This window comes from Syngnathus typhle, linkage group LG2, assembly GCF_033458585.1.
Source record: "Syngnathus typhle isolate RoL2023-S1 ecotype Sweden linkage group LG2, RoL_Styp_1.0, whole genome shotgun sequence".
Classification (NCBI taxonomy): domain Eukaryota; kingdom Metazoa; phylum Chordata; class Actinopteri; order Syngnathiformes; family Syngnathidae; genus Syngnathus; species Syngnathus typhle.
In genome coordinates this window covers 16,282,204-16,298,648 of record NC_083739.1, presented here as the reverse complement: position 1 = coordinate 16,298,648, position 16,445 = coordinate 16,282,204, and the positions used below count along the sequence as shown (strand labels likewise).

The window sequence follows — 16,445 nt, the reverse complement described above, 5'->3', positions numbered from 1 at the left end:
CTGGTCAGAAATATTTTTTGGATTGAATAAATGAAAAATGAAGCCCAAAATTTAACTGATGTGTTTGTTTCTTTTTAAGACATCGGTACGGTGTTAAAGGTCATCGCCCTTCATGGAGGAAATAGTCTGGAAGCAGAAGAGGTCACATTGGAGGAGCTTCAAGTTTTTAAAGTGTGTTTCATTTAAATTGGTCTTAGTTCTTATCGCTCTATAAAGCCAAATTGGTTCTTAATAAAATGCACTATAAGCTTTACTTACCTCACGCTGAAGTATTCATGTCATCATTGCAGGTGCCAACTTCAATTACATCAATGGACATATCAGTCAAAAGAGTAAGTTCACATCTGCGTTTCATCACATCCTCTCTTAATGTTGAATTTATTTGGAAACCTCTCAGATTGGATTTCAGAACTAATCCCGTGGTCAAATCATCCCCAACCTTGAAACCTCCCTTTCTCTGCTCATCAGCAAGCCCTCTATGTGGGCTCCCCAGCCGGCGTGGCTCTGGTGAAGCTTCATCGCTGTGAGACGTACGGCAAGGCTTGCGCTGAGTGCTGCCTGGCCAGAGACCCTTACTGCGCCTGGGATGGCTCGTCCTGCGCTCGATACGTCCCCAACAGTAAACGTCGCTTCCGAAGGCAGGACATCAGACACGGAAACCCGGTGCTGCAGTGTTTAGACCAAAATTTTAGCGGTAAATGCAACTTTGACTTTGTCAACACTTGATCTGGGCTCCCATATTCCTTCTTTAACAACATTTGCAACTATTTATGCTTGGTATCAGAGGACCTAGAAGAGATGGAGGATCGGGTGGTGTACGGCGCTGAGAACAACAGCACTTTTCTGGAATGTGTTCCTCGCTCCCCGCAAGCTTCTGTCATCTGGTTGGTTCAGCGTGATGACCGCAAGGAAGAGGTGAGATGAATTTTACAGGGTGCTGTTTACTGCCTAGCCATCGGAAAACATATGCGGTCCTCAATCATCCGAGCTATAAACCACAAACAATTGGCCATTTCCTGAATTGGCAATGTTTTGAATCTCTTTGAGGAAAGGATTTCTTCAGGATTCTGAGGGAATAAATTGGCCCACTATTGCAAATAGAGGAATCAAGATGCTGATACACCCATCTCAGCCGGGGAGGTAAATGTCAGTCCTTCTACTTAACCTCATATGATGGCAGGAAGGAAGAGGCCCAAGAGGGTAGCAAAGATTTGGGGGGCCATGTAATTTCTGGCACGCGGTTGCCTTTAAATCCGAGATGGGTGTGCAATGTCGCCACGTGCTTGACTCATTCAGCAGTGTTTTGACACGTGGGTGACAGAGAGCAATTATATTTAAAAGCACAATTCTCTTTTAATAAACAATGTCTTGTTTGAGACTATTGACCATATGCCATGAAGAGTTAAATTCACTGCAAAGGTGGTGGCACATGAGGCATTGCTTAGAACATGATATGGTCACGCCCACAGTGATCATTCAAAATGAGCGCCTCAGTCAACCGTATGAGGCATTAGCACCCCTCTCAGTTTCAAATAAACACCGGGCCGCTGACAAGGCTGCTGTATTTGTGTTGGCACTGTAGGACAAGTATTGAATACGAGCTTGAGATACATACAAGAGAGAACGATGAGGTATGAAAGAATAGAACCGCAAGAGTGAGATATGGAGGCTGGGAGAATAAAGAAAGGGAATGTTAACCGATTTATTGGTAGATTCTAGTTTGGTCTGGCATGCATTGAAATTTTATTGCACATTTTGCTCGCACCCTCTTTATCTGTTGCTTATCATCAGAAAAATGGCGTGTGATCGTATGTGAAGACCAGCCATTGATTGTCAAGAACAGGGCCTGAAAAGTGAATCAATGAGGTTACGGGAAGCAAACCCAAAATAGTGTAAGAATACATCCCGACTGATGATCTCTCTGCCATACTCAGGTCAAGATGGACGATCGAGTCATGTCCACAGAGCAGGGCCTCCTCTTTCGTCGCCTCCTCAGCCAGGATGCGGGCATCTACATCTGCCGCTCCAGAGAGCATGGCTTCACCCAGACCCTCGCCCGGCTCACCCTGGAAGTCCTCCAGGGCGACACCATAGATGAGTTGATGGTACGGGACAACACTGGCATCTCTGAGCTACTCAAAGATAGATCGACTGGAGGCTACAAGAACTGGATGCCTTGTAGCTCGTATAACAGGTTGACCCCGATCGGCCAGTCTCGTATGTGGTTCAAGGACATCATGCAGACGATCGGCCCGTCCAACCTGCCCCACGTGGAGGAGTACTGCGAAAGGATGTGGTGTAATGAGAAGCTGAGGAGGAAGCACAAGAGCATGGTGGAGAAGTATCGGCAGGCCCAGGAGAGCGCCAGGAAGGTGCGCAGCAAGAGTTCTGGTGAGCGGAACCGGACGCCGCGGGATCTTAGTGCACGGAAGGACTAATGGAGAAAACAGAAGGAGGGGAACTAAAGGAGAAAATAAAGACAATTGGGGACAGGGGGACCAGCTTAGTTGGAGCTCAGTTTGTAAGAAGGTAGGTGGTAGAGTGATAGATGCTTGTTCTGCTTATCACTCCCCAAATATAGATTGGACAAGTTGTCTGCAGGAAGGACATGGCCTCAATCTAATGTTGAGATGGAGACATGTGACAATGTTTCAAATATACAAACTTTGATGATGTCTGTAACAAAACTAAGGACTTCAAACTTAGCTCGCATCCGAAGTTAATGATGGACAAAACCCTTTTTTTCTTGTACATGGTCTTTGTTAACTGACCAACATCAGACCCATTTCAGCACTCCACATCTTCACTTTGTAGTCCGATTTGTGTTTAGGTTAACCCCCAAACACTGGCATCATTAGCTCAGCTAACTAAGACTGAAAGCTACACAGAAACGACATGTTGATGGTTCAACAGATTATGAGCACTTTGCTTTGTTTTTGCTGCTTAGCACTGAACTTGCCATTCAACGGGAGGCGCTAGAACTGGAAATCCTCCACTAATCCATTTACTAAGGCTGGAAGTAATTCACTTCAAAATGGAAACAATTTTGTCCAGCTTGTTTGGTTCAGTATGGTACGCAAGGTGGGAGGAATGTGACACAAGCTTAACACTTTGATGACAGGACAAGTATCCAAAACTAATCATATGATAAATAATAGTCTACATTGTCTTGCTTTCCATTAGTTTAAATCCATGGATTAAACAAACCTTTGAAATGTCAATTGTGGAATGATCTTAATTGTTTTCAGTCAACATTAGAGATTGTCATAATAATTCCATTTTGTTGAAAACGTTTCCGGAATGTTGATCATTAACAGAGCTATTTATATGTGTTGTTTCTCTCATGACAAGTAGACATGACATCATCAGAAATGTCGAGTGTAGCGCCCCTCACATGCTTTCATTGCGATAGTTACAACTTACGTATGTGTCAATGTGTATATATGGAAAAATGCGCCAATCTGGAAGCCCTCTCATTTTACTGTATAACTAAAAGACTCCAAGTGGAAATGGCAAAATAATAATATAAGCATGATGTATTTGAAATTTCTGTCATTTGTACAATTTTTCATTTTAAGGCGTATCATTTTTTTCACCAACGTACAAGCACGTTTGGCACGCGAATGTTTATTTTTCTTGTCTAGGGGATGGTGAGGCTCACTATTAGACTCCAATTAAGGTGTTTTCTCTGCAAATATTAGTCCGTTGGGGGGGAAAAAAGGCTCCTTGAGAGGAGGATGGTGAAAGATAAAATGTGGTGTTATGAAACGAGCATAACTGCAAAAATATGTTTCAGTTAAAAATGTGGCATAATTGTGTGGCAGTTGTTAAATTCTATCCCTTGCACCTAAAGCAACAGCCCAACATTACTGATGGTTTATTTGTTTTTTCCCCCTCCTTTGATTAGTCTTTAGCTAGTAGAGCTTTTGAAGTTTGTTATTTTTAAAAGAACAGAATAGTGTTGTTTTTTTAACCCTAGCAACCTTTCAAAAATATCTATCTTCATCAATTGAAAAAAATGACTGTCCTCGAAAATGCATTTGCAGGCTTGTGCATTACAGTGCAACAGGTGGTGCTGAAGGGTAGTCAGGCCTTTTAGCAAATCAAAAGCCTGGAAAAGGTCCAAATGGTGAAGAGAGAAAATGTGCAATTAAGTGTGTGAACATACACACTTGACTATACATAGTGTTAACAAAACAAAGCATAAACAAAAACAAGCCTTTGTGGTCAAATTCACTTTTCACAATTATTTGTGGTCATGTAGAAATTGATACAGTGTATATAATAGAATAGAACTAACACAAATTTCTGTCCCTAATTATTTGGTGTTACAAGATAGAAGCATGCTCGAGCCGTCTGTAATTTGTGAACACATGCTTGAGAATTGTTAAATGCATATTGTTGTGAGAACTGCTAGCGTGCATTTAGTCAGCACAGTATTTGTGTATGTTTAAAGAGTTACTGTACGCTGTCAGATGTGGTATTAGTGGGGGGGAAAAGTTGAGATCATCTACGATTCTGTTAAAAAAATTACACAAAAATAAAATACAATTTACTGCGTTTTTAGCCCATTTTCTCTTAATGGCTTGCTAACTGTCCAACATGAGCATTAATTTGTTGAATCAAAAACAAACGGTGATGATTTTATATGAGTGAATCAACTATAGTGAGCTTTTACTGTTTTGTATGTAAGTGCTATTTGAGGGTTTACTTGCTTTTTTAAGCATGTCGTACTTATATGCTATCTATGATTTTCTGTTCACTTATTAGGTGGGACTGGCTCAATAAACTTTATTTGAAATGTTTGGACAAAAGGAACTGTGTACCTTAGTAGCGTACGCACACTGTTTGTTAATGTTCCAAATGTTTACCTTAAAGCCACAATGTTGTTGGACACTGTTGAATGACAATAAAGATTTGAATTCTTATTACTTGCATTGGAATCACCAAATAGAAAAACCCAAATTGCAGACATATTTCAATGTAGCACCGTACTTATTGTTTTTGCAACACCATTTGTACAGTAAAAATCAACCTTTTCACACCGCACGCCTTGATGGACTTTTCTTTGTGCACTGGGGCACTGACATAATGCTGCAACCAAAAAATCCATTCTACTCGATTGTTCCCACCAAGCTGGAAGCAGAAAATCTTCGAAAATGTCTTGATGATACAAAGAGTTAAGATACAGGGACAACTTGGGGCTTTTGTCCAACTCCTGACTGATTAATGATATGATTAAGCGCTACGTCCCAAGGCTGCTCTCTTAACAGTGAATTACTACAAACTGGACTGAACCGTTTCTATAGATATCTTCAGATAAGGCTTTCCTGACTGGACTGCCCATGTAAGGCTGGGTTCCACTGTTCTATGGTTTTAATCGCTACAAACTCAAGGCTGTGGGAGGAAATCAATTAAGCAGTGCAGCGTTTTATGTTTGACTGTCTAAGATTCAGGAATGCCAAGCCAACCCTCAGGGAGCAGGTCACAGATTAACAGGCTCCACATTGACTAATGATGATTAATCTACCAATGGGGGAAAGCTGAGCAAAGGGGAGACTCTTAAGAGACATTTTACTTCATTGGAAGGCGCCTATTTATCAGGGACTATTTTTCTTGAGGTCAAATGGATCAGTTTCGCTACAGTCTTGTCAATGATCTGGGATAAAGCTACATCTGTAAAATAGTCTTGATAAAATAAAATATGCAGTATCATAACCTGGGAGCACATTGCTAAGGTCATATTTTAACTCACACTTCCCAGCCAGCCATTTTGGTCCACATCAGGCCACCAAAGCAAACACCCTATTGAGTTGCCCGTGACTAGAAATTCTTTCCAGGATAATAATTCAAATGTAACTAATGTGGAGTCAAATGGTCATTGTGTGATTGTACAGGGCCATTTTAGGAGGCCCAGGCCTCCATAGTCCTGGAGCACTCTAACCTTTCCCAGGGAGAATCCACACACATTTACCTCTCATGTCCACAGTCCACCACTGGCACCAAGCACCTTGTGGTCACAACTATGATTAACAAGTTAGCATAATGGTCATGTAAGTGGAACCCTAACCCTAGTTTGAAACCATAGAGAAAAAACATAAACATAGTTTAGAACCCAAACCAGAGTTTGAAATAATAGTTTAACCCGAAATTTAAACCCTGCTTTTAAAACTAGGGTTATGGTTTCAAACTAGGGTTAGGGTTTCAAACTAGGGTTTTTGAAACCCTAAAAAAATACTACTACTACTACTACTACTACTACTACTACTACTACTACTACTACTACTACTACTACTACTACTACTACTACTACTACTACTAATAATAATAATAATAATAATTATTATTATTAAGTAATTATTATTATTATTATTATTATTATTATTATTATATAATTATAATAATAATATGAAGAAGAATAAGTAGAAGAAGAAGACTAAAACCCATATTCCATAACTCTTAGTGACAATAATTATTTTATAAATTAAAAAAGAAGAAGACTTCATAAATGTTCATATTTGACTTTTAGGTGTGTGTGAAAATACTGGAGCGCTCCTGATCCAGCACACAATGGCCACTGGAGGGCAGTGTGGGACAACATATGGTAGACGGTTCCCTCGCGCCTTGGTTATGCTACATGAACGTCATAGTTGCAAAGGTCGAGGTCCGACAGAAGAAATGAGAAGTGCCACCTACAGCGTACCAAGGTTGGGAGATGCCAAAGTAAGATACACTGATTTCAAATATGATTTGCAACTTTTTTTAATTAATCACAATCAACATATGCAACAACATTTGAAAAACAGAGGCCACAAAGTACCGCTTAGAATAAAAATAAAAAATAAAATTATAGTCACACTCATAAATATAATAATAATAACGTTAATGTATATAATGTACTATCGCCCACAACTATGAGTTGTCATCTTGGGAGTCATATTCCATTTGAGAATAATAAAAAAAATAATTAAGATCAAATTAAAGTGAGGTTCCCGATGTTGTTACTAAGGTCATACACTATCTTGACAAAACATATTGAGACACAACAACAATTCCTTGTGAATATTAATGCTAATTGTTCCCATTTTGGAAAATTGTATGATTCCGTCTTAATGGAAGACTGTCATGCATGGATCCGTTTGGTGTGAAGGAGCAAGCTCATCTTTCTCCGGGATCTGATAGCAGTGACTTTGGACTTCATCAACAGAAGGAGTGGGAGTTTGAATTTCTACAAAAAAAAAACCAACTCCATATTTTCTCAATTTTCCCCTCCTAGATGTAACAACCACGTGTACCTTTGCCCAGGTAGCATACGCTTAATGAGGAGTAGAAGGGCCACATCAAAAAGGGCAAATCCTAATGAAGTAAAGTAATGAGTAAACTACAAATATGGTAGACATATAGCAGCAATATGATGAGGACTGTTGATGTGGGGGAGTAATCACTGGAATAATCGTAAATCCAAAAAGATTTGTGACAACTTTACGCCACGAGTAGTCAGAAATACGCAAAGTGGCACAAGGGGCTGGACCAGATAATCGAACCAAGTAATACCTCTCAAATGCGAGGCAGACTTGGCAGTTTTATTCACCCTAGTGTGGCCCTTATACTCCTCATACTCTTTTAGAAGTAAAATAAACAACAAACTTGGACATTGTTCAAAAGCCAGTGATTTTCCCGCTCGTTTCAAACTCTGTAGTGGTTTCACATCATTAACAACTGGACACATGTGACAGATGTTTTTCATTTTGTGCCAGTGTGTCCCTTGCTACTGCGCCTACCCCAATCTAATAATGTCTTTATGCAGTGTGACAAAACAAAAGGAAAAGCTGAAGAAGTCTCGTGAGACCATCACATGAAGTAGTCCATCTTTCCGCATGCACTTGTGTGTTTCCAGTTGTAGAAGTATATTCCAGTTGTGTCTCCGAAATCTGTCATGTCCACCGTCGCTCTACACCGCTTGTCATGTCTTTAGGGGTGAAGAAAGATGTACGTTCATCCCGAAGGCTTCCGGGATCCTTTAGTGGCACAGAGTTCACTAATAGATTCTAACAACATGTAGTTTGTCCCGAGGTCATAGGCCAACAATGTGGCCCGCTGTCCGTCATAGTAAAAGTACTGAGAAACGAGTGTACATTGATTTATACAGTAGCTATCAAATGGGTGTGGTTTACACTCAACTACAATAATGGCACATCGTGATGGCATCGTGCAGGATGAATGAACACATGCAAGGAACTCCACAGATAAATATACAGAATGAAGGAGGCGGTGTGTGTGTGTGTGCGTGTTGTGTGTGCATTCATGTGTATGTGTGTGTCTGCATGTGTAAACTCCTCCAAAAGCTGTCTCAGTCCCTTTCTAAACTTCTACTTGAATCAGTTCTTCCAAGCACACTTGTTCTTCTTGTTGGTGTTACTCCCCCGCGCTCCGTGGCGCCCGAGGGATCTGCTTTGCATCGTGGGTTCGGCGGTTCCTCCCCTTCCTCAGCTCCTGGAGATGCTTCCACTTCTTATTAGTGGGCCGGACGGACGGGCCAGGTGGTATGGAGTCCCTCCCTGAACCGGAACCCTTTTTCTCCATTATAGCACCGGCAGGATTCCGGCGGGCCCAAACCTGCTCGCAAATCTGGTCCACTGTGCTCAGGTTTGGATGGTCCACCAGCTGCATAAAGTCCCGATACCAAAGCTTCGGGTTGGCCACTAGGGGCCCACCCCCGCTGCGAGGCTCCGCTCGGGAAGGGGCCTCGGAGGGCAGGTTAGACGACGAGGACTGGATGACATCTAAAGTGATGCCCAAGAGGGTTTGGGTGAAGCCGTGTTCCATTGCGTGACACTGGTAAACACCCATGTCCCTCCTCAGGACACGGCGAATAAGGAGGCCTCTCTCTGTCTGCAAGATACGATCATCCAGACGCACCTAGAAATGGGATGAGGGACAAAGTCAAATAGGTCTCATGAATTCGTTCATTCACTATTCCTTGCACATGTATTATTTTTTGCTATAAACAAAAGACTTGATCTGAATCATCAACCTTTTTGAGACTTCTACCTGGAAGTGGCTTGTTGCTTTTTGTCAGATTGGACATAATGTGTTTTTTTTTCCCTCTTAGGAGCAAGTCCAGCAAAGGCCCAATTGTTGGATGTGTTTAAAAAGAAAAAACCCTGAGCGATTACCCTATGGTTCATGTAATCGCAATTGTTCACCTGTTCAATGTAGTGACCGGATAATATAACAGCTCAAATACCTTCTTCTATTTCACTATCTTGTACTAGGAAGATGTGGAACTAGTTAGAAATAACAATTAAAAGCACACCGAACAATGGAGTCAACAGTCAGGAGTTTCTCACCATCTGTATGTTGACTCAATGAAGTTTGACATTCTTACCTCTTCTCGTGGCTTGTCTCGTTGTCTCTGAAAAGTCCAGGTGACTCGGGCCTGAAGAGATTTGGGGATGCATTCCAAGAAGGTGCTGCTTCCTTCGACTCCGTATAGCTTCTTCTCGGCGATGTGGTGATGATGGTGATCTGCGGCGAAAGGGGAAAGACAAAACAGTATTTGATTACCTGTGATGGAGACTGAGTTGTTCTGATCAAGTTAGGTTTGTTACCTCCTGAGCAAAGAGTGTTGGGATCACCATTCCTCACATCCTGGCGCCGGAATCGCCTGGTAAAATAAAATCATTTCATTGAATGAAAAACGAATATTCAAAACACGTATGTCACTGGCGTGTGTTGTTTTTTATGAATTAAAAAAGGACCTTTTAGTGTTGGGAAGGTAGCGGGTGCATGATGTCCCATCCCAGGCGCAGTAAGGGTCTCGGGCCAGGCAGCACTCCGCACAGGCTTTCCCGTACACGCTGCAACGGTGGAGGGGCACCTGGGCGATGCCCGTGTTGGAGCCCACGTACAGTTGTTGCTGCCGTGATGGAGCAAAAAGACGGCTTAGACACAACGCAGGTTTGAGGGGTTCTTGTTCGACACCACTGGACTTACCCGTTTGGAGGAGATCTGCATGTCGATGATAGACGATGCATCCTGAGGAGAAGAGGAAATTGGGAAATCTGTGGAAGTACTTACAAAATATGGCACAAGTAACGAGAGGACAGTTTATATGTGATTGATTTTTTCTCCCTACTTTGAAGACTTCCAGCTCTTCCAACAGAAGTTCTTCCATGTTTTTCCAACTTTCCTTGGGCACATTGATGACTTTGAGTACTGTTCCTTTGTCTAAACAATAAAACATGAAAAAACAAATTTAGTTAACATGCAATTTAGATGTGAGCAGATTCACACAGTTTTCCCCTATATGATCCAATGACAAATTTATATTTTTTTACCCAAATTGGGTATCCAGATTTATTATCTATTGCTGATAAACATATTTTGATGAAGTAAACAAAGAACAATCAAATTGTTGCTCTTTTGTACTTCACATCGCACATCCTAAGATTGACTCAAGCATGAAAGTATAAATTCAGTGTTGTTCCGGTGTGATGCTGAGGTGTGAGCGAAATCATTTTACCTGTGCCAATAAACATGACGTCATACTGTCCATCAGCAGCGTTGACTCGGTCCACAGTGACCTGTGTGAAGCTGTAGTCCACATTGGTTCTGACGAAAACCGGCCGTCTGGTCATGGGGTACACCGGGTTGTACATCAGAGGGTGGTGACGGGCAAACTGAATCACGTCGTCTGGGAAACCCTTGGTGGACTCAAAACTGCCAAAAGTCTTGCTGGGACACTATTGGAAAAAAAGGAGGGGGGTTAATCATATGAGATTAGACTATAAGGCATTCATTGTTGTGTGTTTAATAAAAAAAATTTAAAAAAGAGAGATAGGGAGAGGGGGGCTGGGAGAAAGAGAAGGAGAGAGAGAGAAAGAAAGAAAGAGAGAAAAGCAAGCCAGTCGTGCTACTATGTTCTCCGAAGCAAGAAATTTGCTGACTCATCATCATCCACTCTGCCATGTCAATTTCATTTAGAAAGAACAGCAATATGGAGAAAATGTTGGAGGCGTGAAATGGGCTTTCGATAGTTTGCTCCATCTGACCGTCCCTCATTCCCTCCCCCCATCTGTCTGTCCGTCCATCCATTTCGTCCTTATTCTGTTCAGGGTTACTATATGTGAGCTGGAGCCTATCCCATTTGGTGCAAAAGGCAGACAAAGCCTGGCCCGGTCTGATCACAGAAGGCCATTCACTCTCACATTCACACAATCTTTGAGTGGGAAATTTAATGAACCACACTGCTTGCACCAAAGTCAGGCAACACATTGTACTATCAGTGACTCCAATTGCAAACTATAAATACTTGATTGTACAACACAATGTATTGCTTATAAGAGGAGAGGTTTGCACTGTAAGTCAAATGCAATTATACTTTGGAGGCCATTCAATGAAGATTGCTCAAGTGTGGGAGAAAGCTGAGAGGCTGCAGAAAAAATCCTGCTGACACTGCAGGCCTAACAACACAAAAGCAATATAACCACTGTGGAATTAAATCAAGTAGTCTAAACGCTGCAAAGTGTTTGGATTAACATCTCGCATTCAGGGCCTTACTAATTGGCTTGGGGCTTCTTTTCTCTTCATTGGTCCAAAAATAATGATTTATTACCTAAGTTGCTTATTGAAAATGTCACAAGGACTTAGCAAAGGTCATTTGCAGATATTGATCAGGTTCCAAAGAAGAAGAACAAGTATGTTGCAGTGAGTGAGACGTGAGTGATCTTTTGACATACCATTCCTGGCCGGGGGTAAGGCACTTTTCCCTGGAAGGGGACCCATTGGTAGTTGGGCCCCTCTTTGTGAGCAAACGGCCCCAGGAAGGCCCTCCGGATATCATTCATGGAGTAAAGACACACAGCTGAGCCTTTAAATACACTGCTGCTGGGGGACAGGGAGAGGTGGGTTAGATGCATCAGCGCGCACACACACACACACACACACGCACACACACGCACGCACACACACACGCGCACACACACACACAAATAACATCCATCACTGGAGTCTGACCTGGAAGTGGAGAAGACTGTGTAGATCAGAGGATTCTTTCTGTCCCTGGTTTGCAGCAGGAATACATCGCCTGAGGATGGACACACGCTTATTCAAAGGTGCTTCCGGGGGGTCAAGGGTTAAGAGAAAGATACACACCCTGTGGCTGTGTCTACCTAACTTCCATAGATATCTGAGTAAGATCTCTGCCCCAAGACATCCATCCATCTATCTATTTATCTATCCATATCAAATCCATATGGTCTCAAAGTGAGAATGCTTTGCGCCACCTGGCACACCTGTCTAGCTGGAGGTGAACAACATGACGGTAACCCCAGTGACATCAGATATCGTTTCAAAGCAATATTGACCAACAGTCTTTAGGGCAACAGGTGCTGAAAGAAAATGTTAACAAGCCGGCTGCAGTTCCTAAAAGAAAAAAAAAAAAAGAATACTCATGCCATTTTGAATTTTTCCATGGTCTTAAAATTGTCCTAACGGTAAAATAGTCATTTAACGTGAAGTAAAGATCTGGCTTAAGGCGGTGCCTTCTCCTTTTATGGCAATGAAAAAAAAAAACAAAGAAGCACAAAGAAAGATCACATTTGAACCCAAAAATATTGCTGGAGAGATAAGTCTGCTACTGATAATGATCAAGTCCAATAGACTAGTCAAAGACTTTGGATAAGGGATGAAAAGTGGTGTGATTTCTACACTGACTTACATTCTTCAAGAAAAAAATAACTTGTTTTTTGGGGGGTGTTGTTTCTGCAATGGTTTGGCATGCATTCTTGTTTGTGAATGTGTAAATGGGTTGCAAATGATTAGCTGGAAAATGATTCAATTTGAATAAAATGCCGTACTCCATTTTTCATCCGCAGCAAAATTTCCCGTGTCTAAATTCCCAAACTTGTTTGTTGGACTGGAGTTCTTCTCCAAGAAAATCAACTTAACATGCTTTGCTTTGCTTTGTGTAACATAGCACCAAAGGCTTCCCACTAAGATGGAAACAGAATTGTCCAAATGAGAAATTATGCTACAGGGCAAGCTAAGTCCATTAAGTAATTGGCTGTATTATACAATATATACAGCTACATGGTCGAGGGAAAACCTCACAAGCTGACTTGTAAAGAGAAGTGCCCCAAAGCTTTTATCCTAGCTTGAAACAGAGCACACTTTATCACATAACCTGAAAACACTGGTTGGAAGGGATGCCAACACCTGGGGGGGCAACTAGTAGTTAAATGAAGTCTTGTGTCTAAATATCCTCTGGCTCCCAATCTGAGCACAAAAGCCCAATACTGTTTTTTTTTTTTTGCTTGTTTGTTACCAAGACAAATCTGCAGCTGTTGGCTGTATACACCGTATCTCACAGAGCGCCCAAGGCTTACAAGCAAATTGTTTGAGTCACACTCACGTAGTTCGTCAAAGTAAGTATCGCTGCCGTCGGCTCCCGGTACCGAGCAGATCAGGCGGGTTTTCAGAAACGTCGTCCACTTATTCACCAAGCTTCTCTGACCGCCCATGTCATTCTGTTTCAATGAAAACACATTCAAACGTCAGATACTGAGGAAAATATCCCAACAAACTCACATCATGAAAGAATAATTTTGATCTTGTTCAAATAAAGGAAACTCTCAAATGTCCCAAATGGTACTTCATTTTTAGATCTATGGATCTTTTTAGACAATTGCATTGGACTGTGTCTTGAACACGGAACAATATTTTACCCTGCAGAGTTGTCCAATGCGGGAGTAAGTAGACTTCCCCAATCCTTGGGCCTCCACCGCCGTCTCCCGGAACAAGAAAAACACTTTGTCATCATCAGGATTTTCACTTTCCGGGACCCAAAAGGAGCCGATAAATTTGGGCTCTGGTAAACAAGAAATGAGGAACAAGGAAATGTCACTCAACGTTTATTAATGTTTTGCACGCAAAGTGGTCAAGTAAACACACCATTGAGCCAACGTGAGTCATGCTGCTCCGTGCGGATGGAGGGACGTTTCCCCAGACTTCGAAAGATGGTGAAGTCCCGCCCCATTAAATCCGTGGCCACACCTGCATACAGCTCATCACCTTGGAAACAACAAAATCGCTAATATGACCTTTTAGAAACCTCGTGTGTTTTTAGATGCATCATATTGAGGACACAGTAAAAAATCCAACAAAATTCAATATAAAGTGCAAGTGAAAAATGTCACGGTTACCAATGAGCACAGAAGCCGCATTATGGCGAGGATCATACGGACTCTTCCCTTTGCCATCTTCCATGTTGGAAGGGTTGATCTTGAAGACATGGTCCTGGCAGGGAGAACACAAGGAAACGGTCTTGAGAATTGAAAGGTCAATATCAAAATAATGAAAGAAAGAAATTACATTGCACGTTTTTAGGATTTCTTTTATACAATGCTAATACAATCTGTGGATGTAAGCTATGAATAGCGTGTATATTGTAGTATTCATTGTTGCAATTCATTCTTTTGTATGTACAAAGATAATGTTTAAATTTCTGTTTTGTGAATATTATGTTCTTCTTCTGTGCGGTTCATGATCTTATAATCCTAGTTATCAAAAAGAAAAAAAAAGTCTCTACTCTGAAGCATTGATATTAACTCGTGCTGTTGTTTTTTTTAATTCAGCACTGCGCGTCATCTGCCTCATAGTCAGGAGATCGGCCTCAAATCTTAATAATAATGTGTGAGTGGAGTTCTCCCCCATAGATTTTAAATATGTGCTCATCCTTCCTTATCTATCAAAAATATGCTTCTTGGGTTATTTTCCTTCAGTATGAAATGGCAGAAAGTTGATTAGCAACCAGTCCCTGGCTCTTGGCTGAAATCAGCTCAGCTATTTGTCTCAATGAACGGATGTTTGAATGTATTCACCTCCATCCGGTGGCCCACCTCCACAAAGGCACAAGTGGGATGGAAGGCTCCGGTTCCACAGGCGTACAGGTGGGTGCGGTTATAGTGGTGGACAATCTTCACATAGTTCACGCAGTCAGACTGAAAGACAGACACAGATGAAATTGTCATGGGCGTGACTCGTGATATTTACTTGCCCATTGTAGACAACTGGGTATTTTTATGTGTGTATGTAGTTTTTCTTCTTCCCCCAGCTAATGGCGTCTGGACACATTTGCGCATCAGGCTAAGCTTACAGTGGATGCCAAGAAATCGATTGAGAAAGATTGATTGGAGTTTTTTAACCCTTCAGTCTCAATCCGAACACTCATTAAAGATCAAGCGCACATTCGCAAATACGGGGTGTTAAAGCGTGCATTGCCCTTTGACCTTTGACCTGCTATTGAGACAGCAGTCCTAATTCATGCTCTGACCTCAGCATAGTTGTACTCTTTTGTGTCTTGACTGCCGTGTTCTTTCTTTGCTTTAACTTTCTCGCTAGCAATTAGCGACACAGTCACCCCATTTCATCCATTATCCGCTACTTCTTGCCATCTGGACAGCGTGCAATTGCCATTGATGTTTGTGCACAATGGATGGCCTGTGTTCCCAAAATGGAATTGTTTATCTTTCATAAAAAGCAACATCATATTTTGCTTTTAATAAAACAATTTTGGGGCGGAATTGCTTTTATGAGTTTAGACAAATTGAACAATAGTGAGATGGCTAAATTGCTGGTTCCTGTTTAGGCATCGGTTAACGAAAATATGAGCAATGAATGACAACTAAAGAAGACAAACGCATAAGAATGCTGTATTTTCTTTTAACGCATTTCCAAGCCATTTTTAGCAAATGGTCAGTGGTAAACGTAAAAGGACTAAGCCTCTACTTCCAGTCGATTTGCAGCAAGACAAAAGCTTGAATAGCTATAACGCTGTTTGTCTTCCTTCTCTGTTTTGACTGAGTGTGAGGCCGTTTGGCTGTGTGAGAATGGAATTCCCAGTGATCCAGGAAACATTGTTGATGCCTGAGAACGTCTGGCTGAACATACAGTGGCGGTTGTCCAGTGGACAAACTTTAGATACACAACACAGCTCAGGAATGCCTTTGATCGCATATGCCGACCAGGACGCTCTAACTGAGGACATTTTTTAGATTAATTCATCCTGGAATAGACATATAATTATTCTGTGACCTTCCACAAAATCATACGTACACCATGGAAGACAAACAATGGAATCTGTGTAAACGTCCAGATAGCTCTTAGAAGGACATTTAATACTTTCAACATTAAATGAACAATGCCTCTATATGAAACTGACAAGATATTAGGGGGTCGAAGGGATTAGGCAGGCCAGTGTCTACACTGTTGCAGTGTCGCCACTTTAGTTTTCACTTTGAGTATAATCATAATGATGAGAATAATAATAATCATCATCATCACAGTTCAGCATGCATGGATTTGTTTATTTGCGGATTTCTTTCCGCCCAATATTTTAATGTATAGTTTCTTTCTGCCCCCTACCCCTCGCCTCATTTTAACCT

The 16,445-nt window shown here is 41.6% G+C and overlaps 2 protein-coding genes across 4 annotated transcripts in view; one reads left to right on the top strand and one right to left on the bottom strand.

The window, feature by feature from the left end:
* The window catches only part of sema3bl (sema domain, immunoglobulin domain (Ig), short basic domain, secreted, (semaphorin) 3bl), a 36,611-nt gene extending 31,683 nt beyond the window's left edge, over window positions 1-4,928 (top strand). The window contains exons 12-16 of the mRNA XM_061301464.1: window positions 80-171; window positions 291-332; window positions 469-694; window positions 785-915; window positions 1,935-4,928. Coding sequence (XP_061157448.1) covers window positions 80-171; window positions 291-332; window positions 469-694; window positions 785-915; window positions 1,935-2,438 — 995 coding nt within the window. The 3' untranslated portion in view covers window positions 2,439-4,928. The remainder of the gene's footprint in view (window positions 1-79; window positions 172-290; window positions 333-468; window positions 695-784; window positions 916-1,934) is intronic.
* Window positions 4,929-6,746: 1,818 nt separating this feature from the next.
* The window catches only part of sema3b (sema domain, immunoglobulin domain (Ig), short basic domain, secreted, (semaphorin) 3B), a 47,213-nt gene continuing 37,514 nt past the window's right edge, over window positions 6,747-16,445 (bottom strand). For all 3 annotated transcript variants that reach the window (XM_061301451.1, XM_061301443.1, XM_061301436.1), the window contains exons 5-18: window positions 14,883-15,002; window positions 14,205-14,298; window positions 13,954-14,073; window positions 13,728-13,870; window positions 13,415-13,529; window positions 12,019-12,088; window positions 11,742-11,886; window positions 10,526-10,745; window positions 10,139-10,230; window positions 9,997-10,038; window positions 9,762-9,919; window positions 9,612-9,667; window positions 9,389-9,528; window positions 6,747-8,919 (exon numbers count right to left, since the gene is read on the bottom strand). In XM_061301451.1, the coding sequence (XP_061157435.1) occupies window positions 8,416-8,919; window positions 9,389-9,528; window positions 9,612-9,667; window positions 9,762-9,919; window positions 9,997-10,038; window positions 10,139-10,230; window positions 10,526-10,745; window positions 11,742-11,886; window positions 12,019-12,088; window positions 13,415-13,529; window positions 13,728-13,870; window positions 13,954-14,073; window positions 14,205-14,298; window positions 14,883-15,002 (2,019 nt within the window). In that variant the 3' untranslated portion in view covers window positions 6,747-8,415. The remainder of the gene's footprint in view (window positions 8,920-9,388; window positions 9,529-9,611; window positions 9,668-9,761; window positions 9,920-9,996; window positions 10,039-10,138; window positions 10,231-10,525; window positions 10,746-11,741; window positions 11,887-12,018; window positions 12,089-13,414; window positions 13,530-13,727; window positions 13,871-13,953; window positions 14,074-14,204; window positions 14,299-14,882; window positions 15,003-16,445) is intronic.